We start from the raw sequence: 19,301 nt of genomic DNA, 5'->3' as shown, positions 1-19,301 counted from the left end.
ATATACAACTGACTACATTCACGGTAGATCTAGAAATAACTAGCTGTAGGGATTTCCACCCACTGGGAACCCCGTCAGCTTCACAGCCGTAATTACGTAGTAAAGGTGTAACAGGGAAAGTACTACTGGGGTGACTCCCTTAGGAATAAGTGAGAGTGAGAAGCACAAAACTGTGCTACCCACCGTGGAGCTCTCGCTCTAGAATGTCCCTTCCGGAGTCCATGACCGGCCTCAGTTCCAGGAACGCGTATCCTACTTCTTGACACTCTTTCTCTTCCTCAGCCGTAGGATCGCTTACCACCGTAAACCTCAAACTGAAGGGGAGAAAAATCCATTTAACTCAGTATTGCTGGTAGCTTTGGGCTATCAACAACAACAACAAAAGGATAAAAGTAATCGTAAATTACACATTGTCTTCCCCGAATCTCTTTTCCCCTTTCCTCCATTTTATAAGACGGCAACAGCAAAGTGAGGAATCGGTATAATTTAAGGTAACAATAAGCCTTGAGGGAAATAAGACTTGAGATGGTGTAGTTGATTACACTGTCTCAAAACTGTTGAGATAAAATTCCTTTTAAAATGATTTACAATTTTGATGAAAGATTTGATAGGGGCAGTGGAGGTGTTGCACAAAAACCAAGATTATAGGAGAAGTTAGAAGAGATTTTACATTTCTAAATAATAGTTTCTTTCTTTAAAAGCTTGTAGCAGGCCTGAGCAGAGTAAAGGAAACAGAAGGAATACAGAATTGCAAAGTGAATATAGAAACTGTATTAAGAGTTGTAGGTCTTGGTAGATGATACTATAAACAACACAGCACAGTTACTCCCAGTGAGCAGTTGACAGCAACTTCAGGACCCCACTCGCGATGCTCAAGTCCCTTATATAAAATGGTGTAGTACCTGCATATACGGTATACTTTAAATCATCTCTAGATTTTATAACACCTAATACAATGTAAATGCTATGTAAATAGTTAGAAATATAATGTAAATATTACAAAAATAGTTGTCAGTGCATGGCAAATTTAAGTTTTGCTTTTTGGAACTTTCTGGAACTTTCTTTTTGGAACCTTCTGGATTTTTTTTTCCAGAAAGTTTTGATCCACTGTTAGTTGAATCCATGGATGTGGAACTTGCAGATACAGAAGATCGACTATATTATTACCTTAACTTACTCTAGCAAAGAATGATAAAAACAGAAACTGGTACCTATTAAATTTTTTTAGGTAAAATTTACATAGCATAACTTCATTATTCTCTCCATTATAAAATATACAATTCAGTGGGGTTTTTTAGTATAATCACAATGTTGTGCAACCATCAACCACTATCTAATTCCAGATCATGTTCATCACCAGAAAAAGAAATCCTAAACCCATTAAGCAGCCACTCCCCATTCTTCTCTCCCTCAGCTCCTGGTGACCACTGGTCAACTTTCTGTCTCTATGGATTTGCCTCTTCTGAACATTTCATATTCCTATTAATTTTTTAAAAGCAAATATCAGTGGCTAGTAGAGAGCGCTGAGGGAGCAAGAATAGGATTAAAAGGTCAAGTGTTTAAAATCACAGCTAAACACGATGAGACTGACAAGAAGAAATCCTGAAAGTGACACATTCATAGCCATTAAGTAACATTCATCCACGATGATGCTTCTGCATCGTTACTGAGAATGTCAGCAACGCAAAGGGAACACGCTGACTCGTCCACCCCAGTTTCCCCAGGAAAGGAATGGTAACCAGCATCACTGCACGCTGGGCACAGCACCCAGTGCTCCAGGCACAACACTATGTTACTTCAGTTTTATCTTCACAGGCGTCTTCAAGTTAAGTGAGATCTCAAAGATCACAGAACTAGTAAGTGGAAGAGTCCGGACGCAAAACCAGCTGTGTGTGATTGCAAAGGCAATGTTCTGTCCATTCTATCATACTGGTAAAAAGAAAATCAAAGGTAAAATCAACTGAAATCTGAAATTGAGTAGATTACAAGAAGAAACAAAAAAGATTATCACTGTAAAAGAATAAAGGAAGAGAGAGTTCTGGCAGTGTTGAGAGAAAAAAAAGGGGAAAATGCTAAATTTAACATTAATGCAGAAGGGAAACAACAAAATCACTTTCCATTTCCAAAAGTTATCACTAAGCTTATATCTGTTTAGGTCCACAGTGATACTGGAGTCAGACTCACTGTTTATTTCAGCTGGCTCCTTTTCCTTTGACTAGAGACAAAGTAAATGCAAATTAAGCAAATTTGTGGGACTTTTAGAAAAGTAATGGATTAGAACACAAGCCCCGTCATGTTTGTTACCCCCCCACACACAAAGGAGGTAGGGTTACCAGATTTTGCCAAAAACCAACCAACCAACCAGATGCCCACTTAAACTTGATCTTCAAATTTCAGCTAAACAATGAGTAATTTTTTTCTAGTCTGAAGTATATCCCATGCATTTCATCTGGAGCCTCTAAAAGGAGGGCTCCTCAGGTCACAGGAATAATAAGAACAAATGGCTTTCCTAAAACTTAGATTAGACTGTGGATTTACTTCAGTTATAGCAAAGGTGAAGTATTCCTGTAGAGAAAGAATTTTCAAATCAAAATATTAGATAATATAAATATAAAGGCATAATACTTGGTAAGGGAGCAATGGTACTATGTTTGTGAGAAATGAATCCAGCTGTCTTAGGCTGTCAGGGCGTTTTGTCCGTTCCATATGGGGCACTGGCAGTATTCAAGTCAACTGCTGCCTCAAAAAGCACTTATCAGGGGCTGGCATGGGTGAGAAATGAACCAGACCAGTAAGATGATGTAATTTATCAGGCAGTCAGTCACAAATATAAATCAGACTCAAGTATACAGGGAACTCTATTCAGTATCTTGTAGTAACCTATAATGAAAAAGAATATGAACACAAATGTGTATATGTAAGACTAGAACACTGCTGTACACCAGAAAGTGACACATTGTAACTGACTGAACTTCAATTAAAAAAATATTTTTTAAAAGAATTAGGTCGATGTTTTTAGTTCTAATTAGTTAATGTTGGCCTGTTGTATAATTTTCTGGTGTTTTCCAAAATGGTCTATGCTCCGCAAAACATAACTTCTCCTTGTTCATATTCTTCTAGTACAGTTACAGTTATGAGTATAGTAAATAGCTATAAGGTTTGAATAAGACTTTATTTGTATATAATTTCTTTTTGCAAAATTGCAGGCCATTCAGGCCATTCTAATTTTTTGAAGTTTTCTCTTCTCATTACTCTGTGACTAAAATAGATGAAATAATTGTGAATTTTGACATATCATTTGATTCGTCGCACTGATAAGCATGACGATTGTATTAGAAAAGAAACCAAAGCATATAGTAGCATGTTTTGTTACTACATGCATGTAAATATTTCATGATTTCATGTACTTTCCAGGAGGCAAAAAAACTACTTTCATAGCAAAAAAAAAAAACAAAAAAACAAAAAAAACCAAAAAACTAGACTCAAGTAGATGGGAAATTCACTAAAAGTGTATTCATGTAAAAGAAGTTGTTAAAATATTCCGTATCAGCCCCAAAGCAAACTGAAACTGCTGCAGTCCCGTGTGCGCGCCTCCTGGCTTTTGCAGTGGAAGGCAGGTGCTTACTGTCCTCGCTCAGGGTCCTGTCCAGTCAGCACGGCAAACAGAAACTGCCTGCGGCCTTTCTGCTCCAGCGGGTCCAGGTCTATCACTGCGTTACGGGTGAGAGGGAAGAAAAGCAAAGCATCATACACTGTTGCTATTTGGGCACTAAGACTTTCATAAATGGCTGTGTGAAACAGTGATGGGAAGCAGAGGCTGGCAAACGGGGCCCATGAGCTGGCTGCCTGTTTCCATTACCTTTTATTGAACAGAGTCTCGCCTGTCAGTTTACACGTTCCCTATGGCGGCTTTCCGACTGCAGCGAGAGAGCTGAATAATTGTCGTAGAAGAGTTGAATAGTTCTAACTGTTCGGCCCCAAAGCCTAAAATATTTACTATGTGGCCTTTCAAGAAAATGCCTCAACCCCTGAGACAAGGGAAGCCTTACCATCTGCACTGAAAGCTGCTCTGCCAAATGCCGAGGCGGAACTCCTGCCACTCCCCAGCTGGAAGAATTCTAGGAGACTTACGTTTTTTCAGGGCCACCTAGAGCTCTGGGTTTTGAGGTAGGTTCAACTCAAGGTGCCTGTCTCAACATCCATTCCGCTCCTCTTCCTCATTTTTTTATGGGAATGTTGCAGCCTTAAGTAAGTTAGCCTATGTCTTCCAGCCTCTGTTTTACCCAGGTGAGGCCACGTGATTGAGTTCTGGCCACTACGTTGTGTGAAATCTGCTATTAAGGACTGGGCAGCAGGAAGGGAGAGGGGATAACTGTGAAAGGATGGAAGACTGGAAGACAGACACCAGGGGGATAGGATGGCAAGACAGGAGTTTGGAGCCCTGATAGTACCACGCATGGAGCCTCAGCCCTGGACTGCCCATCTCTGAACTCATTTGATACAGGGGAGAAATAAGCTTCCACCTTGTAGGAGATAAGGACAGGGTATACTTTTTAAAAGGCGGGGGGAGGGTGGATAGAAAACAAGAAAACAGCTTTTAGAAATTTCAAATAAATATCCAACCAATGACTGGAAGATAAAATTAAGGAAATCTCCCCTAAAACAGAAAGAAAAAACAAAAGTAGAATTATAGGAGAAAAATGATAAACTTAGAGGATCAATTTGGAAGATCCAAATTTCTACTAAGAAAATGAGAAAATGGAGGAGACAAAATTATCAAAGAAATGCAATAAAATTTTCCAAAATGAAAAGCCATGATCTTCCAGACTGAAAGAGCCCACTGAATGGCCAGAGCAATTAACGAAAATATATGCACATTATTGTTAAATTTAAGGACACTAAAAATAAAGAGAAAATGTTAAAGTCTTCTGGGGAGGTACGGGTTGGTTCTCATACAAGGGTTAGACTCCAGGCCTGGAGCTAGAAGACCATGGACCAACTGCTTTGAAATTCTGAATGAAAATGTTTTCAACATAGATTTCTATACTTGGTCTAATTATCAATCAAATATATGGGTAGAATAAAGAGATTTCATGCATGACTGTCTCAAAATATTTACTTCCAATATATTCTTCCTTATAAAGCTACTGGAATAAAATAGATAAACAACAAGATCCCACTGTATAGCACAGGGAACTATATTTAATATCGTGTAATAAACTATAATGGAAAAGGATGTAAAAAAGAAAAAATATACACACACATATATATATCTGAATCACTTTGCTGTACACCAAAAACTAACACAACTTTGTAAATCAACTATACTTCAATTCAAATAAATAAATAAAAATTTAAAAGCTACTGGAAAATATGATCAATTAAAATAAAATAAATCAGACAGAGAGTGACACAGGACCCAGGAGACAGGAGATCCATTATAAAAGAGAATTAAATCAAATTCTCCAAACAGCAGTAGTGGGGTAATAGCTGAACAGTGGGCTAGAGAGCAACAGGGAGATGAAGAGAGGTTTTCGGGAAAAAAATAGACAAGTTATTTGACAGGTTTGATTATTTGAAAATTTGGAAAAGCTGTTGGAAGATGTGCAAAGAATGATAGAAGGTATAATGAAAATAAAGCAAATGCAAAATTGAGACAGACAAAATAATAAACAAGAAAGAAATTATAATCATGGTGCACCACTTGGCTCTCATGCATTAATAGTTACATGTCCATACTCATAGGAACAATTAAGATTAATTAAGAATTAAATAAAATTAAAAATTATGACCCAGCTATATGGGAGGAAGGGGACAAGGGTATGGTGTGAGAGAAATTTTATGTGCCAAGGTAGGAAGTCAGCCGATAATGCTCAAACTTAGTGAGTCAGGAAACCACAACAGAAACATATCTCTGAAATTATGGGGTTAAGTAACAGAAGAAAAAGCAGAAAAAATGAAAAATGGTGTAGTAGGCTGAGGGGGGCAGGGAGGGGTGAAGGGGAGTGATCTGCAGAGAATGCATGGAGCAAAGGCCTACCTAATTTTAATCCATAATCTTTTCAGGCCTTTTTGATATTTTTAAACCATATGCACATACTACTTGGATAAATAAAAGAAAATGAAAAGGCAGGACCCAACAGAAGTCCAAAGTAGCTCAGGCCCCTCAGACTGAATGGCTGTCAGAGTCCCCCCAGCCCCAGCAGTCCCAGGGCGGCCTCACCCTTGCTGAAGTGGAAGTGGATCTCTTCTCCTGCCCTCGGCTTCCGCAGCGACACCGGAGTCTCTGTCTCCGACAAGGGCAGGTCGTAGAACCTGTACTCCACATACACTTGTTTTATGCTCTCATCACACATCACTTTAGCCTCAGGGTAGAAGGCCAGGGAGACAATTTCAATGCACATCTTCTCTGAATCCTGACAAGGAAAACAATTATTTCCTATAGGTTAGTGATGCTCTAAGTGTTTATACTCCGTGTAATGAACACACTGCTCTCTAGGAGTCCGTCACAGGCACACTCCATCTCACATGTCACTCCCTGAGAATCAGTTTATAGATACATAAAACCGGCCCCCAGAGACAACTTGACCGCACTGCCACTGCTAGTCTGTGGGACACGTGTAGAGAGAATCTGGCTGCTGGGGCTCCCAGTCCAGTGAATCGTTTCCCCAGACCAGCCTTTCCCAGCCATCTCTACATACGGAAAGAATCGAGAAACTTTCTGAAAGATAGTTTCCTTAAACTTTCTCCATGGAAACCAATCCAGCCTTTTCCCACAGTTAGGTCCTAAGAGACCTACCAGTTGAGTAGCTGTTTTAGCCACTATAGCCAAGAGCTGCCCAGTGCTTCCAGTGTCCTCTGAGCCTGCTGAGTGCCTGCCATGGAGCTGGCCACCGCCTTGCCACGCCAGCACTTTCAGGCCCGCTTCAGAGTCACTGCTGCCACCACCACCCTTGCTTTTGATTGTCCCTGTGTCCACGTTCGCATTAGGGATACCAGGAGGAAGGCTGACTTCATGCTGGTCTCAAGAAGTTAACTGAGACCAACACTGTCTCCCTGCTCCTCCCACACACACAGTGTGGCAGCAAGTCAGGGTCCTGATACAAATAAGGAGTCAATCCAGGACAGCTCTCTGCCAGCCACAGGTCTCCCTTTAGTCTGTGGTGCCCCCTGGCTGCTTCTGTCCTCCAGGTTGCCGGGCCAGCGCCCTCTCTTCTCCAAATCTACCCCACTCCAACACATCTTTTCTTCTCTTTGGAAGCAAGTGCAGCTCCTGTGCCTTCTCCTAGGAAACTCAGTGAACAGTATATCTTGAATCTGCATCAAAACAATCTGGGTGCCTCTTGAAAATAAAGACACTTGATGTTTCCCTCTCAACCCCCATACAACTCTCCTACAATACTTATTATGAAAGCCATTAACTCTGAACAGTGTTTTCCAAAGTCCAGGACTAGACAACTTCACAGGTAAATTCTACCAAATATTTGGTTAACACATACACTCCTCAAACTGTTTCAAAAAATTGCAGAGAAAGAAAACCTTCTGGATTCATTCTATGAGGCCAGTATCACCTGGATACCAAAATCAGGTGAAAGAAAAGAAAGAAAGAAAAGAAAGAAAAGAAAGAAAGGAAGGAAGGAAGGAAGGAAGGAAAGAAAGAAAGAAAGAAAGAAAGAAAGAAAGAAAGAAAGAAAGAAAGAAAGAAAGAAAGAAAGAAAGAAAGAAAGAAAGAAAGAAAGAAAGAAAGAAAGAAAAGAAAGGAAGGAAGGAAGGAAGGAAGGAAGGAAGGAAGGAAGGAAGGAAGGAAGGAAGGAAGGAAAAGAAAAGAAAAGAAAAGAAAAGAAAAGAAAAGAAAAGAAAAGAAAAGAAAGAAAATTACAGGCAAATATCGCTGAAGAACATAGATGCAAAAATCCTAAACAAAACATTAGCAAACTAAATCTAGCAACACATTGAAAGGATCACACACCATCACCAAGTGGAATTTATCCCAGGGATGCAAAAAGTTTTTAATTCCTACAATTCAATCAATGTGATACACCACATTAATAAACTGATGAATAAAAACCATATGATCTATCAGGATTAAAATGTCAAAATTTAAAGAGAGGATTCTATAGGCAGTAAGAAAAAAACAAAGGATCACTTAAAAGGGAACCCCCATAAAGCTATTAGTTGATTTCTCTGAAGAAACTTTGCAGGCCAGAAGGGAGCAGCATGATATATTCAAAGTCTTTAAAGGGAAAAAACTGCAACCTAGAATATTCTATCTAGCATACTTATCATTTAGAATAGAAGAGATAAAGAAATTCTCAGACAAACAAAAACTAAAAGTTTTCAGCAATACTAAACCTACTGTAAAAGAAATAAAAAGATTGTAGATCACTTAGATAAGCCAGTACATATTAAAAAACAATCTTTTGGTAAAATTTTATACAGTTAACAACAAAAGAATAAGCATGAAGATGTAAAATAGGACATCAAAATCACAAATAACAGAATAGACCCGCTTAACTTAACTGATATCTACAGCATACTACATGCTCCCTCCCTCCTCCAATCAAAAAAACCCAGAATACACATCCTTTTCAAACACACACAGAACATTCTCTAGGATAGACGACATGCTAGGTCACAAAACACACCTCAACAAATTTAAGAGGATAGAAATTATTTAAGCACCTTTTCTCTGATCACAACAGTATGAAACTAGAAACCAACCACAAAAGAAAAATGGGAAAAGAGAAAACACATGAAGATTTAACAATAAGCTACTAAAAGAACCCAATGGGTCCGTGATGAGATCAAAGAAGAAATAAGAAAATACCTCAAGACAAATGAAAGCACAACCTTGCAAAATCTATGGGATGCAGCAAAAACAGTTCTAATAGGGAAGTTCATAGTGTCAGTGCCTTCATCAAGAAACAAGAAAAATCTCAAATAAACAACCTAATGTACCACCAAAGAAAAGGAGAAAAAGAATAACTACAAAACCCAAGGTTAGCAGCAAAAAGGAAATAATAAAGATCAGAAAGGAAATAAATAACATAGAAATAAAAAGCAACAGAAAAGAGCTGATTTTTTGAAAAGACACAATAAAAATCAACAAACTTCTAGTGAGGCTCACCAAGAAGAAAGGAGAGAGAAGTCAAATAAACAAAGAAATGAAAGAAGAAAAGTAACAACCAATACCACAGAAATACAAAAGATCATAAGAAAATACCATGAACAGTTATTTGCTGACAAATTGGACAACCTAGAAGAAATGGACAAGTTTCTAGAAACATACAGCCTGCCAAAACTGAGTCAAAGAGAAGCAGAAACTTTGAAGAGACTGATCACTAGAATTTAAATTGAATCTGTTGAAAAAAAAAAAATTCCTGCAAACAAAAGTCCAGGACCGGATGGTTTCACTGAGGAATTCTACCAAACATACAAAGAATAATTTACACCTATTCTTCTCAAACTATTCCAAAAAATTGAAGAGGAAAGAACACTTCCAAAGTCATTCTATGGAGCCACCATCACCCTGATACCAAAAAGAGACAAAGACACTACAAAGAAAGAAAATTTCAGCCAATATCTTTGATGAATATAGTTGCAAAAATCCTCAACAAAATATTAGAAAACCAAATCCAAAAATATATAAAAAGGATCATACACCATGATCAAATTGGATTCATTCCAGGGTCTCATGGATGGTTCAATATATACAAATCAATCAATGTGACATATGACAACAAAAGAAAAGACAAAAACCACATGATCATCTCAATAGACACAGAAAATGCATCTGATAAAATTCAACATCCATTTATGATAAAAACTTCTATTGAAGTGGGTATAGAGGGCACATATCTTAACACAATAAAAGCCACTTACAAAAAACCCACAGCCAACATAATACTCCATGGTGAAAAGCTGAAAGCCTTCCCACTCAATTCAGGAACAAGACCAGGATGCCCACTATTACCATTTCTATTCAATATAGTATTGGATGTCCTAGTCACAACAATTAGACAAGAAAAAGAAATAAAACGTATCCATATTTGAAGGAAGGAGGTAAAACTGCCACTCTTTGCAGATAACATGATATTCTACATAGAGAACCGTAAAGTCTCACAAAAACAGTTAGAACTAATAGATGAATTCAGCAAGGTAGAAGGATACAAGATTAATATACAGAAATCTGTTGCATTTCTTTACACTAACAGTGAAGTACCAGAAGGAGAAAGTTAAAAAAAAATCCTGTTTAAAATCATGTAAAAAAAAAAAAAAAACTAGGAATAAAGTTAATTAAAGGAGGTTAAAGACCTATATGCTGAAAACTATAGAGCATGACAAAGGAAACTGAAGATTCAGAGAAATAAAAAAATAGACCATGATCATGACTGGAAGATTTAATATAGTTACAATGGCCATAGTATTCAAAGAAATCTAGATTTAATACAACCTCTATCAAAAGACCCACGACATTTTTCACAGAAATAGAACAAATCATCCTGAAATTTATATGGAAGCACAAAAGATCCAGATTTGCCAAAGCAGTCCTGAGGAAGAAGAACAAAGCTGGAGGCATAATTTTATATACTACAAAGCTACATTAATCAAAACAGCATGGTATTGGCACAAAAACAGACATATAGACCAGCAGAACAGAACATAGAGCCCAGGAATAAACCCATACACCTATGGTCAATTAATCTATGATAAAATAGGCAAGAATACACAATGGAGAAAAGACAGTCTCTTCAGCAAGTAGTGTTGGGAAAACTGGACAGCTACATGTAAATCAATAAAATTAGAACAGTCTCACAAAGCATATACAAAAATAAACTCAAAATGATTTAAAACCTAAATTTAAGATATGATGTCATAAAACTCCTAGAAGAGAATATAGGAAAAAACATTCTCAGACATAAATTGTAGTAATATTTTCTTAGATCGGTCTCCCAAGGCAAAATAAATTAAAGCAAAAATAAACAAATGGGATCTAATTAAACTCAAAAACTTTGCACAGCAAAGGAAACCACTGACAAAATGAAAAGCAAATCTACTCAATGGAAGAAAATATTTGCGAATGATAAGACCGATAAGGGGTTAATATGCAACATATATAAACAGCTTATACAACTCAATATCAAAAAAGGGCAGAAGACCTGAATAGACATTTTTCCAAAGAGGAAATGCAGATGGCCAACAGGCACATGAAAAGCTGCTCAACATCAGTAATCATTAGGGAAATGCAAATCAAAACAATGAGATATCACCTCACACCTTTCAGAATGGCTATCATCAAAAAGAACACAAATAACAAATGTTGGCAAGGATGTGAAGAAAAGGGAATGCTTGTACACTGTTGATGGGAATGTAAGTTGGTGCAGCCACTGAAGAGAACAGTTTGGAGGTTTCTCAAAAAAACTAAAAATGTAACTACCATATAACTGAACAATTTCACTCCTGGGTATATATCTGAAAAAACAAAAATGTTAATTCAAAAAGATACATGCACCTCAATGTTCACAGCAGCACTATTTACAAATGCCAAGATATGGAAGCAACCTAAGTGTCCATCAACAATGAATGGATAAAGATGTGGTAAGTATATGCATATATATACACACACAAAAGAATACTACTCAGCCATTAACAAAGAATGAAATTTTGCCATCTGCAACAACATGGGATGGACTTGGATGGTATTATGCTTAGTGAAATAAGTCAGATAGAGAAAGACAAATACTGTATGATATCACTTATATGTAGGATCTTAAATATACAACAAACTAGTGAATATAACAAAAAAGAAGCAAACTCACAGATACAGAGTACAAACTAGTGGTTACCAGTGGGTAGTGGGAAAGGGAAGGAGCAAGATAGGGGTAGAAAATTAAGATCTGTCTACAAGCTACTATGTGTAAAATAAGCTCCAGGGATATATTGTACAAAACAGGGAATATGGCCATTTTAAATAATAACTATAAATGGAATATAACCTTTAGAAATTGTGAATCAGTATATTGTGCATATGAAACATATAATATTGTACATCAACTATACTTCAATGAAAAAGGAAAAACTTAAAAAAAATAAAAATGCACTTTTTGGAATAACAGACCAAAAAATGTTTTGAAGAAACGGAGGAAGTTGATGAAGAGTACATGGTACCTCTCTGCATCTTTTTGCACCTGCTTACAAATCAATAAATACTTCAAAATAAAAAGTTAAAAAAACAGTAATATATACTGCTCAGTTACAGTTTAATGCCATCTATCTGAAAGCAAAAAAGACAAATACAAAACAGTATGAATGTTAAAGAAAAGTTCTTTTTTTCTTAAGATTTGAAAAGATAGGGGGAGGGTATAAAAAAAAAGATTTGAAAAGATAAACCCTAGAATTCACAACAATGGTTTTCTTGGGGTGGGGGGAAGAGGCAGCAGGGACTATCAGTAAGCCTTAGAGATGTAGCTTTATCTATAATATTCTCATTGCCAAAAGAAAAACGTATTCTTGCCTTAGTTGCAACTCATCCTGGGACAAATAATCAGAAATCTGTATTTATGCAGGCTATTTCAAGTTTATTCTGATAACAAAGGTGAATAGGAGGTTGAGTTAGATTAACATTTGAGCCAGGAACACATGGAGGCTTTATTCATTCCTATTAGATTGAACCACCTGAAACTGACAATAGTCCACTATTTTTTATTCATAAAAATGACAGTTTCATATGGTTTGTTATGAACTGAATGTTTTTGTCCCCCTTAGAATTTATACGCTGAAATTCAAATCTCAACATTTGGAGGTGGGGGCCTTTGGGAAGTGATTAGGTCATGAGGGTGGAGCCCTCATGAAAGAGAATAGTGCCCTTGTAAGAGGTCAGAGGGTTAGCTTCCTCTCTTTCTGCCACAAAGGACACAATGAGAAGTTGGCAGTCTACGGTCTGGAAAAGGGCCCTCACCAGAATCTGACCATGCTGACACTCTCTCATCTCGGCCTTGAGAACTTTGAGAAGTAAATTTCTGTTGTTTATAAGCCACCAAACCTATGGTACTTTGTTATAGAAGCCTGAATTGACTGAGACATGGTTCAGTCTAATATTTTGAGGGGTTCAGAATCCTTTATATGAGCTGTTTCCATTATATAATTTTATTGGGACTGAACAGCAAAATATATATAAAATTAGTAATATTAACCATATTTACAACTGAAATATATATTAACTCATTTGAACTTGCCAGCTGAACCCCTATGAGCAATTAGTTATGCAGCATTAGTGCCAGATAGACAGTTCTCTTTGGCTTATTCAGGTGTGCTAGCTAATCTGTCTCAGGGGCAGAGTTGCTAAAACTAATTAGCATACATAACAATTCAGAATATCATCTACCCCTGAAATTAAGAGCCCAAGAAAAGAGAATAAACTTTGAGGTTCTTGATACTAAACAACAGTAACCTGAAGCCACAGAACACATGGAAATGATTGCTCCCTTCTCATCAGGAGCTGTTAAGAAGGGGAGGGGAAAGTTTTATATGGTTCACTCAGAGTGGGAGATTAGTTCCTGAGACCAGGAATGGATGGAGCTTCATCTGGGGGAAACCATGGGGTTTGAGTTGAGATCTTTTCCTAGGTATTTTTAGAAGGAAGATAAGTACAGAGGGCCTTTAGAAACCTTGTGCTGATTACAGACAGAGCCTCCTGGGGAGCAGTCCTACACACACCCCGTGAACACAGGAAGTGTCCTAATTCTGGACTCACAGAGAGGGAGTTAAGGATGTACTGTGATTGCTTCACTTTTTTAGCAGTACAAGGGAGAAGACATTTTGGACGGGTCTTCCTTAAGTTGTACTGTTCGACCTATTCAATTGACCTGGCAGGTAGAAGGGAATGACACCCCTTTGCCTTGATCCCCTCCCCTTAGGACCTAGTCCTTCCTTGTAGGGGCCACTACAAGATCATAGAAGCTTGCCCTTGAGAACTAGACTATTTCAGAGAGGACAGACTATTGCCACCATCAACATCATCATCACTACCATTTAGTGCTGAATTTGTCTCTGGCACTTTGTTAAGCCCCTCTCACACATGACCTTATTTAAATCTTGCCACATTGCTATGAGGTGGGCATAATTAATACTACCACTTTACAGATGAGGAAACAAAGTCTAATAGAGGTTAAATAACTCCCCCAAAGCTGCACAGATATTAACAGCAGAGCCAGGATCTAAACACTTCTGTCTGAACCACATTTCCTTGCTTTTAAACACCACACTCTCCTGCCGCCTCCATCACCCTGGCTGGCTCCAGGCAGAAAAGGGACAGAGCTTAAGTACTGTGTCTGGAACGTCAACCCTTTCCATCTTTTCACGCCCAGCTATTCTGAAGTACAAAAATGATTATGTGTCTGTGTGGTAGCTTTAATTTGATAATTATGTAATTTTTCACTAACTGGGCTTAGTTTTCATATCTAGTTTATCAAGTAGCATTTTAGGGGTACGCAAACGTTTTCTAACAGGAGATCTTACTTAAGAGCCTTTAAATTTAGAGTAATATTTTTAATGTCATCTATCTGACATGTAGTTCTAAAACCTGCTGACCAGCTGGCTGCTTTTTGGGTTCATCTGAGATGCACGGTTTAGAAATCTTGACTCAAGTTCTAGCTCCTTCACTAAGTATCTCTATAATCTTGGACACATCACTTCACCTTGATGATGTCTAAGGTGTTACTGTCTAGTTCTAATAGTCTATGGAACTCTTCTTACAAACATTTCTCAAGATATTAATTATATAATGTCTATAAAAGATATGACAGATAAAAGTTCGGAAGATAACCTTAACTATTTGCTATATTAGCTGCCTGAGTCTACTGACTTTGATTTGTTTCTCCCTGCTCCAGTATCCTTTATTTTCCTGCAAGTCCTCAGTCCAAGTTATGACTTTCAAGGAAGAGTTTCCTGATTTCTATAAAAGCAACAATAATTTCCCTTTTCTGAATTCTTACAAACTTGAGCATTTGTATCACATAATCGACTCATCTGATTCTAGGTCACCCTATACTTTAATTGTTTCTAATGAAGTTCACAATCCTGAATTAGATTTTAATCTTCATTCACCCATTCAACAAATTTATTCAGTGCCTGCAAATGTACCAGGGAGCATTCTAGCAGTTTGAAAGAGTGATTATTTTCTACCTCATTTATAACTCCACAAGATTCCAATGCAATGATTGTGAATCTATCGGTGGATATTTATTTATGTATTTGTGTGTGTCCTCAATTAGTTCCAAAAGAAAACCAAGGCCCAAATGTTTAATAAACAATTGTAATTACAGGTTTTAAAGGTTTGGTAAAAACTTTCAGAAATTGAATGATCTCTCTAAGACCTCCCACAAACAATCCTTTCCTCTCTTCCAGCCTCTACCTCTTGATGTAAATCTGGTCTCTTTTGGTAGACCTGAAGAAAGGGGCATCACTCAGGCTGGGGCGAATCACAGAGCACAATGAAGGGATCCAAATAGGACAGAGAAGTGTTGAAGTAAGTCCTCATTTACAGCAAATCAAGAACATGATCCTTTCCTCTGTCTCTATCAACAGATTTCCATTCACTCATGATGTAAATTTAACTAAATAACTTGAATTTCCCATCTGGTTCATTAAAACTGGATTTGAACTTCACACACATGGTCATTTAGCCCATTGTCATTACTTACAATCTTGGCGCACACTCTGTGATTACCCGAAGTACTTACTGCCTTAGGGTGTTTCTGAGATACAGGTGTTATTATTTCATCACTGTCTGTAGTTTGTGCTTCACTGACTTCAGAAGTTTGTTCACAGGATTCTTTACCTGCGAGAGAAGAGACTAGAGTTATAGAATTGTTTCAGTGCACCCTGTCTAGCACAGGAAAGACCCAGTACCTACATCTTCAATTCACTGTTTGGTCACCAGTTCTGAGTACTTAGATTTTGGCTGCATTTACTAAGAATCAAACCCTCTTTTTCAAAGATTCACTTACTCAGAAGCTTGCCAAACCCACAGGGTTCACTTCTGAAAAAAAGGAAAGGGAAGGAAGGAAGGCAGGAAGGAAAGAAGCAAGGGAGGGAGGAAGAGAAAGAGGAAGGGAGATAGAAAGGAAATTTGTCCATTTTAAGGGACTGGAGAAAATGACTAAGCCAAGGAATAGCAGCGCAGTCAGGGTGTAGCAGATGATATTTTACAAAGACAGCCTCAAACAGTATCTTGCACACCACATGTTGGCTTTCTTGCAATACGATCTTGACACTTCTAATACATTTTATTGGACATTTGAATGTCCTTTTCACAGAATGCCTTTCAAATCTTTTGCTCATTTTTATATTGGGTTGATTTTTTTAATTGAAGTATAGTTGATTTATAATATTGTGTTAGTCTCAGGTGTACAGCACAGTGATTCAGTGTTATTGCAGGTTATATTCCATTATAGGTTATAACAAGATAATGAGTGCAGTTCCTTGTCCTATACAGTACAGTCTTGTTGCTACCTTTTTCTTATTGATTTGTAGGAATTCTATATAATTTATGAATTTAAGCCTTTTGATGGTTACATGTGTTAGAAATATCTTTTCCACTCTGTAGCTTGCCTATCTAATCTCTTGTTGAACAGAAATTCTTACTTTTAAGATAATCAACTTTATCAATATTTTTCAATATGATTGGTGCATTTTGTCTTTTAATTCAAGAAATTCTTCCTTACTCTGAATGATGGATAATGCTGTTATGAGTGTTTGCATAGAAGTCTTTGTGTAGACAAATATTTTCATTTCTCTTGGGAAGATACTTAAGACTAGAGTGGCTGAGTTGTAAACTACATGCTTAATTTTGTAAGAAACAGCCAAATATTTTTCAAAGAGGTTGTACTGTTTCACATTCCCACCCATAATGCACAAAGTTCCTCTTTTTTCCACGTACTCACTAACACTTGGTACAGTCAACCTCTGGAATACATCAATTCTTGTTGGTATGTACTAGTATCTCATGGTATTTTTTTTCCACTTTCCTAATGATTGATGATGTTGAGCATCTTTCATGCTTATTAGCCATTCATGTATCTTCTTTAGTGAATGTCTATTCAGATTTGTTGACCATTTAAAATTGGGATGTCTTATTATTGAATTGTAAGAGTTCTTTATAGATTATGAATGCAAGTCCTTTATCAGCAATGTGACTTACAAATACTTTCTCATAGTCTATAGCTTATCCTCTTTATTCTCCATTCATCTTTTGATGGACTTTTAGGTTGCTTCCATGTCTTGGCTATTATAAATAGTGCTGCTATAAACACTGGGGTGCGTGTATCTTTTTGAATTAGAATTTTCTCTGGATGTGTGCCCAGAAATGGGATTGCTGGATAATACGGCAACTCTGTTTTTAGTTTTTAAAGCAACCTCCATACTGTTTTCCATAGCGGCTCCACCAATTTACATTCCCATCAACAGTGTAGGAGGGTTCCCTTTTCCACACCCTTTCCAGCATTTGTTATTTGTAGACTTTTTAATGATGGCCATTCTGACCAGTGTGAGGTGGTACCTGATCATAGTTTTGATTTGCATTTCTCTGATAATTAGTGATGTTGAGCATCTTTCCATGTGCCTGCCCACCTGTATGTATTCTTTGGGAAAATGTCTATTTAGGTCTTCTGCCCATTTTTGGATTGGGTTGTTTGGTTTTTTGTTATTGAGTTGTGTGAGTTGCCTGTATATTTTGGAAATTAAGCCCTTGTCAGTCATATTGTTCGCAAATATTTTCTCCCAGTCCACAGGTTGTCTTTTTGTCTTCTTTATGGTTTCCTTTGCTGTGCAAATGCAGTTTTTAAAAAATGTTTCTGGCTTGCTTTGGTATCAAGATAACAGCTTTATAATTGAGTAAGTTAGGACATGTCTCTTGCTCTACTATTTTCTGAAAGAAACTGCAGCAGTATTACTTCTTCCTTAAATTTTGATAGAATTCTTCAATGGAGCTATCAAGGCCTAAACTTTTAGGTGTGGTAAGATTATATATTACTAATTCATTGTCTTCACTTTTTATAGGTCAATACTTATCTATTTTCTCCTTGAGTCAGTTTTGGTAATTTGTATCTTTCTAGGAATTTATCTTTTCCATCTAAGTTGCATAAGTTGTTCGTAATAATCTTTTATAATCCTTTTACTTGTAGGCTCTGTAGTGACCCTACATTCATTCCTGATTTGCTAACTCGTGTCTTCATTCTTTTTCTCTTAATCAGCATGCCAGTTATCAATTTATTGATTCTCATATCCAAATAGAAACTTCATTGCCTGCTTTGAAATAATGGAGTTGGACCTTGTAAATATTTCCTCTTTGTCAGCTGGCACCATGTTAAGTTCTGTTGGTAGAGAGCATTGGAGCATCATTGAAGGGAAAAAAAGGGTTCTCTCCCTAGTTCCAGTGTGCAAATTTGGGCAGGCTACTGCAGTAGATGTGCACTCTACCGACCAGGCTCCTGCAGTTTAGGGCCTGGCTCCAGCAGCATACATGGTTTCCTACAGAACACAGTTTGAGTAGCACATGGCTTCTGCAATATCCAATTCCAGTAGCCCTCGGTGGCCAGTAGTACATGGTACCTCCCTATGAACAGTTCCCCTGGTACCCCTTAGAGTTTGCAGTGAAATGCTACTAGTTTGGCATTTCTCTGTGAATAGTTTACCCCCAACATTCCAGAGGGCAACTTCACAATTCTAATGTGTAGCCCCGGCAAACTTCTGTGTCATCCAATAAAACATGACTTCACTCTCTCCAATGAGGTCTGGATTTCAGCCCTGAAAAGATCCTTATCTTCTCTGAGTGCTCCATCTCAGTTCTAGGGATTAGCGGATGCTTTTAAAATCTGTCACTCCTGTATTCTTTAGTTTGTTTTTTTTTTTTTTCCTTACCAATCAATCTTCATTCTCCAGGCTGAATCCCCTGTTATAGTTAATGACTTTTATATTACATTTTTCCTGTTTAAATTACTATGTAGTTTCTGTCTCATGGTTGGATCTTAATAGGTATAGTCATTCTACACAAAGGCATATCAAGTTTGTTGACCTTTTCGAACAATCAACTTTGGATCCATTGATTTTTTTTCCTATTCACTTTATGCTTTCTATTTCACTGTTTTCTGCTCTGCTCTTTAATATTTCCTTCTTTGGGTCTGAGTTTATTTTTTCCCCTAGCTTCTTAAAGTAGAAGTTTAAGTTATTAACTTTAGCTCTTTATTCTAATTTTAAGCATTTAAACCTATAAAACTTTCCTTATAAGCACTGCTTTAGCTGCA

At 37.3% G+C, this 19,301-nt stretch overlaps 1 protein-coding gene across 4 annotated transcripts in view; it reads right to left on the bottom strand.

Moving 5' to 3' along the window:
• Positions 1-19,301, bottom strand: part of RPGRIP1 (RPGR interacting protein 1) — a 72,754-nt gene that overhangs the window by 2,334 nt on the left and 51,119 nt on the right. For all 4 annotated transcript variants that reach the window (XM_064485797.1, XM_010990243.3, XM_064485799.1 and 1 more), the window contains 4 exons: positions 15,741-15,838; positions 6,224-6,416; positions 3,626-3,710; positions 184-314 (listed from right to left, as the gene is read on the bottom strand). In XM_064485797.1, coding sequence (XP_064341867.1) covers positions 184-314; positions 3,626-3,710; positions 6,224-6,416; positions 15,741-15,838 — 507 coding nt within the window. The remainder of the gene's footprint in view (positions 1-183; positions 315-3,625; positions 3,711-6,223; positions 6,417-15,740; positions 15,839-19,301) is intronic.

Source organism: Camelus dromedarius, chromosome 5, assembly GCF_036321535.1.
Source record: "Camelus dromedarius isolate mCamDro1 chromosome 5, mCamDro1.pat, whole genome shotgun sequence".
Lineage (NCBI taxonomy): Eukaryota > Metazoa > Chordata > Mammalia > Artiodactyla > Camelidae > Camelus > Camelus dromedarius.
This window is presented reverse-complemented; position numbering and strand designations above follow the sequence as displayed.